Source organism: Ornithodoros turicata, chromosome 3 (assembly GCF_037126465.1).
Source record: "Ornithodoros turicata isolate Travis chromosome 3, ASM3712646v1, whole genome shotgun sequence".
Lineage (NCBI taxonomy): Eukaryota > Metazoa > Arthropoda > Arachnida > Ixodida > Argasidae > Ornithodoros > Ornithodoros turicata.
In genome coordinates, this window is record NC_088203.1 from 99,355,621 (window position 1) to 99,367,983 (window position 12,363).

The 12,363-nt window shown below is 46.1% G+C and overlaps 1 protein-coding gene and 1 long non-coding RNA gene across 2 annotated transcripts in view; one reads left to right on the forward strand and one right to left on the reverse strand.

The window, feature by feature from the left end:
* Window positions 1–12,363, reverse strand: part of LOC135388970 (uncharacterized) — a 155,220-nt gene that overhangs the window by 29,610 nt on the left and 113,247 nt on the right. The window lies entirely within an intron of this gene.
* LOC135387701 (ctenidin-1-like) lies at window positions 1,863–11,312 on the forward strand. Its single transcript, XM_064616800.1, has 3 exons — window positions 1,863–2,072; window positions 10,338–10,433; window positions 10,944–11,312. The coding sequence occupies exons 1-3, from the start codon at window positions 1,863–1,865 to the stop codon at window positions 11,277–11,279; spliced, it is 642 nt and encodes a 213-aa protein (XP_064472870.1). The 3' UTR covers window positions 11,280–11,312.

The window sequence follows — 12,363 nt, forward strand, 5'->3', positions numbered from 1 at the left end:
GCGATCAGAATACCATACAGAAATACGATAGTTGTGAAAAATATCCGTGTACGTTTTGGTTAGCCGTAAAACGCCACCGAGGCGAACAACGCCATGTTGAATGAGCGTCGTGCGGAAATTACATTGCGATTTCGATTCGCCGATAACTGCCGGGTAAACCATGTACATTCCAGGGAAAACACCGAAAAAAGCCGATTTCGTGAAAACCAATAAATATCGGAAAACATACGCCGAATCCGCCCAAAAATAAAAACCGAGAACGCGGAACCCTACATATATCCAAGTTGCTACAAAAACGCGTACGCCCCCCTCGCTCACCGAATAAGAAGCGGTAACCCTATCATTCGTGGCAATGGTTGGCGGACAACGTGCTATGCAGTGAAGTTCTGTTTTGAGAGTAAGGTAGCAGGTAGAACTTCGCAACCTTTTAGGCACAACATATGCGACAACTATTACCTAAGTTGTAAGTGCTCCGCACATAGAACGCTCCAGCCAACCATCAGCCCGAGTGACATCGTTCTTTTGCCTGATTTTCTGAAAATGGCGGAGGGGGGGGGGTGCGTACGCCATTTTTGTGGCACTATGCAGTTCATAATTGCCACAACAATGGCGTACGCCCCACTTCCATCGAATTAAGGGAACGCAGAGCGTGCTATACGGTCACTATGGGCCGAGGCGACTGCCCTGATAACAGAACAACTCCACATCACCTAAATCTCTGTACGCGTGGTCATCACCCAGTAACTGAAGGGGCCAGACGAGTATGATCACTAACAATGCTATGGTGGTCGGTCCGTAAATTAATTTCTCTACCTGAGGATACTTCAGCGTTCCCCGAAAACTCTGCGCGGCAACCGTCGTGTCACGGCGCTGAACATTGAAGGGAGGCCATCTCAGAATGCGTGACGAAGTCAGTTAAGTTTGAGTTTGAATGCAATTTTCACCGATTGGGCGACGGCAACGCCTGGGTCTGCGTCTGCATTTGTTGTAACAGAGTACAGCAAAGAAGGAATGTCCCATATAACATAGTCGATAACGTCGGAAATGGCAGTATGTGACCACTCGCCAGCTGCCTGCACAATGGGTCATATATTGCGATTCAAGCGCCGGTCTCGAAGCCATAACATCATTCTTGGGAAGTGGCTGTATATGGTGCCAATATACAGGACATTACCCTATAAAACTCGACCCGCGCCGGCATGCAGTGCTCGCCAATTACTCAATACAGGTAGCGCACTGTGTTGCCTAAGTATAAGACTCGCTTCCCCTGCCGATAAAGGTTGCAACAAACCCAGTGAACCCGTTCACGCTCTGCGCATATCAATGAGATTCAAATAACGTGACACACATGAACACGGTCGAGCGTTACGACAAACAGTATGACTGGAGATTGTCGAAGTGGAATGATTATCAACTCATCGAACTCGAGGAATGACCCGATAACGAGCGAAGTTTTACCCGTCTTACTTACTAGAGCCCTTACGACAAGTGACACACCCGAGTCACGTGGTGACGGACTTCGTATAAAACGTGCGACATGGCTGGTAGCAGACAATCCCTCTTCTACTCTGAGCAGAAGTAGCTTTCAAGCCACAACCACCATGAAGGCCCTGGTAAGCGCACGTACTCTGCACTAATACCAATAAGCAGCCCAGACACTGCCATAGCGACAGTTGCAGACTGCACAATGTGTCCAGTGCGAAGGGTAAGAAAGCCGGCAATCTAATGCGCCATTTTTATTTTACAGTGCATCCTCGTCACTCTTGCCGTCGCCATCGCTGCTGTCAGCGCTGGTGGATACGGCGGCTATGGCCTTGGCTACGGTGGCTTTGGCGGCTATGGTGGTTACGGCCTCGGCGGCTATGGTGGATTCGGCAAGGGTTTCGGCGGTCTTGGCTACGGAGGCTACGGAGGTTACGGCCTCGGCGGCTATGGTGGATTCGGCAAGGGTTTCGGCGGTTTCGGCTACGGAGGTTACGGAGGTTATGGCCTCGGCGGCTATGGTGGATTCGGCAAGGGATTCGGCGGTCTCGGCTACGGAGGTTACGGCTTCGGCGGCTACGGTGGTTTCGGCAAGGGCTACTATTAAGTCACGCGCCTTCTGTAAATGTCATCGTGCTCTTTGCAGCAACTGTAATATTATGTAAACATCTGTATACAAAAAATAAACACGTCACCAAAGCAACAAGTGTCGGTTACTTTGTTTTGGTTGAGGCCTAGCGGATACAAAATGATTGCGTATACGAAGGCAAGTTTTCCAGTCAACCTCACACCCAGCGCTTTAAACAGCCATTGTTTACGGCACAAGCCATAAAGGAGGAAAGCGATACCAAGGAGGAAGCACATGACACGTGTGCTTTCCTTTTCTCTGGCTTGGGCTGTAAACAGTTTTCGACGTGCTCCCCTGGCTAGACGGCGCTGCACTTTCAAGATGGCGACATCCACGGAAAACTTCTGTATGGGAACTTTACGCTCAGTTGTGCCGTAATTCAATGTCGCGTCTCGTAGCACCCTTCCAATATCCCAGAAATTGCTGCTATGCCACTGGTCTGCGTAGGACATTACGTACAGTACACATCAGAGCCCTGCACGGGCCGACTTTTCCGGGCCTGACCCACCCCGGGCGCATCGAAAAATGGCTCGACCCAACCCGGGCCCGAACCTTCATATTTTTATGCGATCCGACCCGGCCCGGTGACCCAGTGAGTAGAGCCCGGCCGGGCCCGACGTCTAACCAAATAGAGCCCGGCCCGGAGACTCGGCGAGTAGATCCCATCCTAGTATTTCCAGCCGTGACGTACGCGTTTCTGGCGCTTACCAAACAAATTTATAAGTAAATTTATAAGGAGAGAAGTCACGGCCACAAACATACAAGTGATGGCGGTTTAGCACCGTAACCGCACGAGACCAAATTAGATCCGTAACGCACGCGGTCATGGGCGTTATCGTTACACTGTCAAGTTTTTGCGGAGGTAGAGGATGCTGTCGACAAACTCTTTCTCCCGGTCCCTACCCCTCTCACCAAGCTTTCCCAACGTGATTGTGAAATACGTGAGGACTGAGGAGCAATGTAAGGTGGCTTTGAGAATGTTCTAGAGGGTCGAATCATATAGTGTCCTTTGCTTGTCTTCGCAAAATGTTCACAGGAATGACGCAAGCGGATGATGATATGAACTAATAGATCTCCATTGTGTGGAAATAGCTGCGTGGCCCGGCCGGGCCTGACCCTCGGAAACATGTTTGTCGGTCCGGGCCCGGCCCGGCCCGTGGTGCCTGCGTATTTTGTCGGCCCGGGCTCTGCCCGGCCCGGAGCACACAGCCAATAACAAGCCCGGCCCGACCCCGTGCAGGGCTCTAGTACACGTTGCCTAAACTGCTAGGCAGCTCAGGCAATGATGCAAAGTGGCAGGCTCGGTTAACAAGGAAATTACGAAAGAGAGAGATCGGTTTCTTCATGTTGTTCCAACAGCCCTACACTCTAACAAAAGAGCGAGTGAATAGGTGGTAAGTTATCATAGCTATATACTACCATATACTACCATAACCATACTAGGTGGTAATGGTAACTATTGTTACCACCTAGGTCAACTTAGCATCTGAAAAAGGGTGTAAAAGAGTGGTAAAAGCAATTATTATATACAGGGTGTCCACGCTAAGTGTGAACAGATTTTTTAAAAATATATATAACACTTTTTCCAAGATGAAATCAATTGCAATATAGCATATGCTGAAGGGCACTCCCTAGCAGGGCATTAGCAAAGTCCAAATGCAATGTCTTAATTAACTTTCATTATAAAAGCTACAAAGTTGTCCCAATGAGAACATATGTTCCTTTCGGTCACCTGATATCGTAGCCGTTTTCAGAGCAAAAATCCGTTCGATAGATCGCCCGCAAAAAATTCGTGAAGGAACGCCATTTTTTCTTTATTTTGTTCATTGCGCTTCATAGAAGACGCGTATTTCCTTCATACCCAACGGGAGAGGGGGAAGGAGCACAGTGCTGCCTCATGCGTCGAAGATGAGCTTTAACTTGCGGAAACAAAACCAAAACAAATGTATCGGGTGACTCTATCGGAACAGGCCTTATCTTGGGTTGCATTTTCTGTTTCCTTTTAATATTTTTCCAGGACGGGAGAGGCGTTAGTGTGCTTTTTCTCCCTCTCACATTGGGGGTGAAAGAAAGACGTGTCTTCTAAGAAGCGCAATGAACAAAATAAAGAAAAAAATGGCGTTCCTTCACGAATTTTTTGCGGGCGTTCTATCGAACGGATTTTTGTTCTGAAAACGGCTACGATATCAGGTGACCGAAAGGAACAGATGTTCTCATTGGGACAACTTTGTAGCTTTTATAATTAAAAAGTTAATTAATGAAAGTTAATTAAGACATTGCCTTTGGGCTTTGCTAATGCCCTGCTAGGGAGTGCCCTTTAGCATATGCTATATTGCAATTGATTTCATCTTGGAAAAAGTGTTATATATATTTTTAAAAAATCTGTTCACACTTAGCGTGGACACCCTGTATATCAAAATTGTTACAAAAAGGCGAACGTCCCTCGCCCCACTGAGTCAAAAGCGGTAACCCTATCATTCGTGGCAATGATTGGCAGACAACGTGCTATGCGATGAAGTTCTGTTTTGACGATGCCCACTTGAGTGCGGCCAACAACGGCAAGCTACCTCGACCCCCCCCCCCCCCCCTGTTTTGAGAGTGATGTAGCAGGTAGAACTTCGCAATCTTTTTGGTACAACATATGCGACAACTATTACCTCCTGAAAGGTATCACTGCTCCACCCTTTTTTCCAAGAGTGATACTACGAGTATATAGCAGTCCACACGTGAGCACGACGCAATGTCTATCGCTTCCTCTGTTTGCCAATTCCACCATGGAATATACAGCAGACGAAAAATTGTGATACTGTTGCGGTCTAACAGGCCATGCTGAACGAGCAAAGAATACGAGGATAAGACCCAAAGTGCAGGATAATTGGTGAAACATGATGAACAGTAACTCCCTGACATAGCGAACACACAGACAACCACAAGACAAGAAATTAACGAATTCTCGAGAATTTGTTGTGGTTGTCCGTACGGTTCCTCTGTCTCGTGGTTACGTTTCGTCGTGAGCGGGCAAGCAGGCTGAGCCCAAACACATACGAGTACATGCGCGCTTGGTACTGATGACCACAGGCAGAACAGGCAAAACAGAAATAAGGGTTGAAACAATTTTTGTTTAGTTTTGTAGTTCTGGCTACAAGTTCTATTCTGGTACGTTTCTTGTTACAGTGGCGATCACTTTCGTAGAGGAGTATATACTTGAGGGGTCACCTGCATTGGGTTCTATAAACGTAACTTCACCGCATAACACTCTGTGTGCCAATCATTGCTTCGAATGATAGGGTTGTCGCTTCTGATTTGAAGAGAGAGGGGGCGTACGACCTCTTGTGTCAATTTGCATATATGATAATTGTAACAAAAGGCGTACGCCTTCCTTCTCTCTTCGAATCAGCAGCGAAAACGATAACCCCTATCATTCGTGCACTGTAAAATCATTCGTAAAAATGAATTACAGCACGTAGAACGCTCCAGCCAACCATCATCCTGAGTGACACCGTTCTTTTCCCTGATTCGCTGAAAATGAGGGATGCGGGGAGGGGGGGGGGGGTACGCCATTTTTGTGGCATCATGCAGTTCATAATTGATACAACAGTGGCGTACGCCCCAATTTCCATCAAATTAAGGGAGAGAACGTTGTCATTCGGGATGATGGTTGGCTATGAGCGCGCTATGTGGTGAAGCCTATGCCTCACCTTAAACTCATTAACTCTCTTGTCCCCTCCCCTCTTTTTGTTTTTTTTGTTTTGTTTTTGCTATAGTCGTGGCCAGCAGCGGCAAGCTATTTCGAACCCCCCCCCCCCCCTCCCCTCTGTTTTTAGAGTGTAGCAATGGTCGGCGCAGAGCGTGCTATGTGGTGAGTTCGCTTTAGGCTTCACCACTATGGGCCAAGGCGACAGCCCTGATAGCCAGAACAGCTCCACATCACCTAAATCTCTCTACGCGTGGTCATCACCTGGTAAGTGACGTGGCCAGACGAGTATGATCACTAACAATGCTACGGTGGTCGGTCCGTAAATTAATTTCTCCACCTGAGGATTCTTTAGGGTGCCCCGAAGTCTCCGCGCGGCAACTGTCATGTCACGGCGATGAACACTGGAGGGATGCCATCTCAGAATGCGTAATGAAGAAGTCATTTGAGTTTGAGTTTAAATGAAATTTTCACCGATTGGTCGACGGCAACGCCTGGGTGTGCGTCTGCATTTGTCTGCAAGAGAAGGAATGTCGCATATAACTAGGATTCCGCGTTTACGGTTTTATTTTTGGGAGGATTCGGCGTATGTTTTTCGGTTTTATTGATTTTCACGAAATGAGCGTTTCTTCGATGTTTTTCCTGACGTGTACGTGGCTTACCCGACACTTATCGGCGAATAGAAATCCGCACGACGCTCGTTGAACATGGCGTTGTTCGCAGCAGTGGCGTTTTACGACTAACGAAAAAGTAAGCGGAATGACGGAAAATTTACCCAGCGTATGTTTTTTGGTGTTTTTCGATTAAAACCTAAAACGCAGAACCCTACATGCAACTTCGTAGACAACGGCGGAATTGGCAGCCATACTGTGCAGTATGTGGCCGGCCGCACGCCAGCTGCCTGTGCATGGGTCATATATATTGCGATTCAAGAGCCGGTCTCCAAGCCACAACATTATTCTTGGAAAGTGGCAGTATATGGCGCCAATACGATACGGAACATTCTGATCGCATACAAGAAAGCAGTAGATGCATGCTGACCACGACATACCAGCGCAGTCGATTCCTGGACATACGGGCATACCCCGCGGGGTAACGAAGCTGCAGATGAGATAGCAGATATAAGGGCACCTATCCTCAATGGAACACCTGGTGACACATTCGAAGTCAGGTGTGAAAAACGTGTTGAAATTGCTGACAGAAGACATATGCAGGAGGCAATCAGGTTACAAGCTCACAGCGCACAGACGCACATCGCATTGCATCGGTTTCGCATGAATGTCGGACAGGGGTGTAGTTCGTTACCGGGACCACTCGTTTTTAAAAATTTGTGAAAGCGTTTGAATGGTAAATATTGCATAGAAGTTAAAGAAGATCATATACTGAATCTTAAAAGGTAAGAATTATAAAATTCTGTGGACTAGAAGTTTTTTTTATAGGCATTTCAACAACCCCATCTGATTCACTTTTAGCACAGGAGAAACACGGAAATGCTAAGCCTAAAGGATTCGAAACTTGCAAGAGAATTGGGCTAAATCGCCTCACTTTAGTGAGGTTGGGTCAAGTTAGGTTCTACAGATTGGGGGGGGGGTCTGGGGGGGTCTGGGGGGGGGCGCCTTCCCAGGCACGCAGTAGGCGGTGCGGGCGTCGAGACTGTGCCTCGGGTTAGGTCAGAAGGTCCTCACCCAAGATGGCGGAGCGCCATCAAGAAACGGGCGATAAAATTTAATTTTTATACGTTTCACGCAATATACGAGGGTCATTCCCGTTTAATTTCGTTCCTAATTTGCTCCTGCTTCAGATAAAAACATATCATTTACCTAGTTATCTTCTTTCTTTACAAAAACGCAGTGGTCCCGGTAACGAACTACATCCGTCGACAGTTTATCCACAAAGTCGGCAGGGCTATAGCTCCGCAAACTGTTGTGTGCAACAGTGGAAAACACGGAGCACGTCCTCGTGAAAACTGCACCACAGCTACACTGAAGTCTGCTCTAATCCGCTTGGAGAATTGAACCTTTGATACAGCCAAGGTGCTGGGCGTATATGGGAACCCAAGAAGAGAAATGCAGCGTTATCAGCACTTGTCAACTTCATAGTGAGCAGTGATATCGAAACTGTATTTTAGAACCGCGTGCTAGGCATTCCGCACGTTCACGTTACCGCCAACATCGTCTTCTCCTATACGGTAGCGCATCGCTGGAATCAGGATCTCGGACTTCTGACCAAGGTACTTGACCAATGTGACTTGACCAAGGTACTTCTTCAGTTCCTGCAGGTCTCTGGTCTCCTGGGTGAACTGTGAACAATTCCGTACTTGTTTGTTTTTCTGTTTTTTTTTCTTTACTGGGAATAGCAAGTCGCCATAGCGCGGGCTAACAATTCATTTCTTTTTTGCGTAGTAAACATATACCCCCCCCCCCCCCCCCCTGTTCCAGGTTTAGTTTGTCGCGATTCCTTTCACTTCTAGGGTATGTATATATGAAAGTGCGTATGCAGTCCGGGGAGAGGGAGGAGTGATGTTTGTCTTACTTTTACTTTAATTTACTTTACTTTTTCATTTTCCTTTTTCCTTTCTGTGAGGTTCATTATAATTTAGGGGTTCATTGTGAGTACAACAACAACAACAATACACACACACACATACATATATATAAAAATAGCATGATAATGCAACAATTGATGCTGAAGATGCTTCGGAGTAGCGGAATTCATCATGTGACGAAGTCAATTTCTCCCTTTTTTTTTCATTCAACCTCAACCTCAAACGTGAATGTAAAAAAACAAAAAAGATGATGATATATTTACCATAGGTTACTCCAGCTAGGTTAGGTATAGATTACATACACACCAGTAAACGTAAACAAGATTAAATATATCACCCCGTTTACTTAATTCTTAAAAAAAAAGGTCACAAGCACATGTGAAGGTTCGAAACCTATATACAGGAAAAGAAAGTATGATCGTGAGCAGACAATAAATGCACAAGACACTTCGAAGACAACTTGTTTCAGGGTGTTTTGATCCCATCCGGTGTTATACAGACCAAAGCTTACTATCATTTGCTTTGCGAACACGTTATAGTACTGCTGACAACCGGTTCTTCTTCTCCCATGAAAACATCCTTCCAAATGTTTTCGGTGTGATCGTAGAGCATATTTTCACGCAGAAGGTGTGAAAATACCTTACATATCTTACGTATTATGTTACGTGTCTAACACCCTTACATATCTAACGTATTATAATAAAAATTATTTTTATAGCATGCAGCCACTTCATAGAGGAGTAGAACGGTTCGCCAGGTTTGAGCTTCGACCGATCGGAAGAATAACCCTAACCAAGTGATCTGCTGACCTGACTTTTTTACACTGTAACCGTTTTCACACCTTTACGCAGGTGTAATAATGTGCCATGGCGCACGCCTTTTTAGGTATAATTTTGGTAATTTCATAATGGAGTACGGTTTAGCAGCGTTGTCTGTTCTCCAAAAATTCAATCCTTGAAAATCCCAAGTTTGTTGAAGAGCATTAGCACGTATTTACGATATATAACACATAATGAAAGCAATATCTGTGCTGTCAACTCATCCCTTGTACACTCTAAGAAAAAAAAAGGAGTAAAACGGGGAGTAATTGCAGCTTCCACTCCCATAGTCTGCAATAACTCCCCATTTTAGTCCCCTAACCCAACATTTAGTCCCGACATTTACTCCCCAGGACTGCAAATTGTCACTAAACTTCGCGAATGGTCTCCTGAATGCAACAGTCTACGTAAATATGTGCCCTTGGTCAATTTGAACGACATAAGGCTGTATAACTCAGACAACGTAGCAATTTTCCAGCCACACAGAGTAAGAAACAGTTAGCGCATCTTTCTTCGCAAATTGTGCCCTAGTATGGCGCAAGATTTTATATCACTCGATATATCACGGTTGACAGTTTGCTTCAAAGTGTTTTCATGCATGCGCACCAATTATGTACCTGGGACTCTTACAACAGCGCGTGAAGTGCGGTCTTCACTCTGTGACATTCATTTACTCCCGTGCATTTACTCCCAAAAGGGACTATTTTTTGTGGCAATGCAATTACTCCCCAAAAGGAGTAAAAGTACTCCTTTTTTTCTTAGAGTGTAATGCTTTCTGAATTTGGTAAAATATTACCTTGGAAGTGCAATGTTAGGCAAACAGATTTAATGTGCACTGCTCACACCTTTAAAGATGCGACACAGTTTAAGTGTACCCGGCAGCTCATTAACTAACAATACAAGTAAGACACATACTAAAGGAACAATAAAAACAGAGTACAAGCTCAGAAACATGAGCATATTGCGCAGTTAAAAATGCAAATTAAACAACATGTGGCACATCAGATACTCTCTGGCTTGTAATCGAAGTCAAGATGTCACTGGGGCCGCGGTGCGACGCAACGTCGAAGAAACCGGGGTAGCTTATCGTGGGATCGTGATCGTCCAGCGTGTGAGCGGATAGGGGCATCGAACGGGAGTGTGTCGTGCACGCCCTACGAATTCTTGCAGACGGGGTATAAAAGGAGTGAAGTACCACACGGAAGGCATCAGTCCTCTACTGTCCTCTACAGAAGCAGCATCACAGCAACAAACATGAAGGTTCTGGTAAGGGACGCCTTTGTCTGAGAGTGGTACAGAGCCTATAGCTTCCGGAACAAGGCAGGGTTGCCTCTTTTTATGGTTGTCGCTAAATGGAACGAGAGCTATACTCTATGATGCAAAATAAGGGTCAATGCTGTCAATGCTGGGAAAGCAACACTCCCTGAAAGTTCGTTGCTTCTGTGGCTGTAATAACAGCTCTGACGCACATTTTGTGCTGCATCCGCAAAGAAAGGCGGTAACAGGCAAGGTTACCACCCTTTTACACCCTTTATCAGACGCTACGTGACATAATTGGTAGCTATAGAAGTTACCATTTTTTCATACCCTTTTTTCTGAGAGTGCATGAGCACAGTGGTCGATCTGCGGATTGAGGATTCTTTAACGTGAATTGAAATAGAAAACATCAATAGGCATATTTCTTTCAAAGTGCAATTTACTGACTGCATTCGAAGCTGAATGTTTCCTTCATTCCACAAAATCACGCAGTAAAATAGGCATTTGTTTTATTTCTAGTGCATCTTCGCCATCCTCGTCGTCGCTGTCAGCGCAGGAGGTTACGGTGGATACGGCGGATTCGGAGGATACGGTCTTGGTGGATATGGAGGCTACGGTCTCGGAGGAGGATTTGGCAAGGGCTTCGGCGGCTATGGTCTTGGTGGCTTCGGCGGAGGCTACGGCGGCGGCTACGGCGGATTTGGCGGCAAAGGCTTCGGCGGCTATGGTCTTGGTGGAGGCTATGGCGGCTTCGGCGGCTTCGGCAAGGGCTTCGGCGGCTATGGTCTCGGTGGAGGCTACGGCGGCGGCTACGGCGGTTATGGAGGCTATGGCGGCTTCGGCAAGGGCTACTAATAAGCCACTACACCAAAGAAACCACCAGTCACACCTTTGTGCGACATGTAAATTTTCTGTCAATAAAACAACTATAGATAATACACACACTCTAGGAGTCGTCTCAATGCAGGAAAGACCTACGTCGCCCTCACAAGTATCTTACAACTTTTGTTACGAAGAATACCCTGAAGAATACTTCGTACGCAATATGGTTTATGTAAACCAAGTTGATATTACGATTCACAGCGAAACTATTATCCCGTTGTATAGGTCGGTATACAGGGTGTCTTTCTTTTTCGATACATATTTTTCATTGAAAAAAAATAGAAGGGCTGTAGCATTCAACACGTCCTCATCGACTGCCCTCTATACAGCTCGGAGAGAGCACTGCTCCAGTCCCAACTGACCCGTCTCAACAACAATCCGCTCAGCCTTGCAGCAATCTTAGGTCCTTGGTCTAACCCTGTGCAGCAACTGTCAATGCCTGCACTCATTCTATGTGTTCCTGACGTCTTCTAACCTACTTGAACTCCTATGACCTCAGAGCTGTTGCCATGAATGCGGAGATGTGTTCTTCACTGCATTTCATCTCCGGTAGCCGAACTATCCCTATCTGAACTACTATCCCATCAGTTACGACGCACCCACGTGTGTGATATGTCATTTGCGTCTGTCATGTGTGTGTGTGCGAGTGTGCATGCCTCATCTTTTTCATCGTCATCCCACTCATATATTAACCCACAGGCACTGAGGTATGGTACCGCAATTGTTGCGGTGAATCACCTCATCCCATAATCATTCATGTAGTAGTTGTTGTTGTTCTATCACCTCTGAGCCGACGGACGTTCTTGGCCATATGTTGATCAACCGTCAAATGTCTAATTACCTAAAAATTGTTAATTAACTTTTTAATTATAAAAGCTACGAAGTTATCCCAATGAGAACATTCATCTCAGAGACAATTTCTTTTTCCTTCCGTGTCTCCGGTTCCAGCCTTCGGTATGCACCAGCTTGTCTGCGCCTTCTCATTTCTGTCGAGAACATCTGTTCCTTTCGGTGACCTGATATCGTAGCCACTTTCAGAACAAAAATCCGTTCGGTA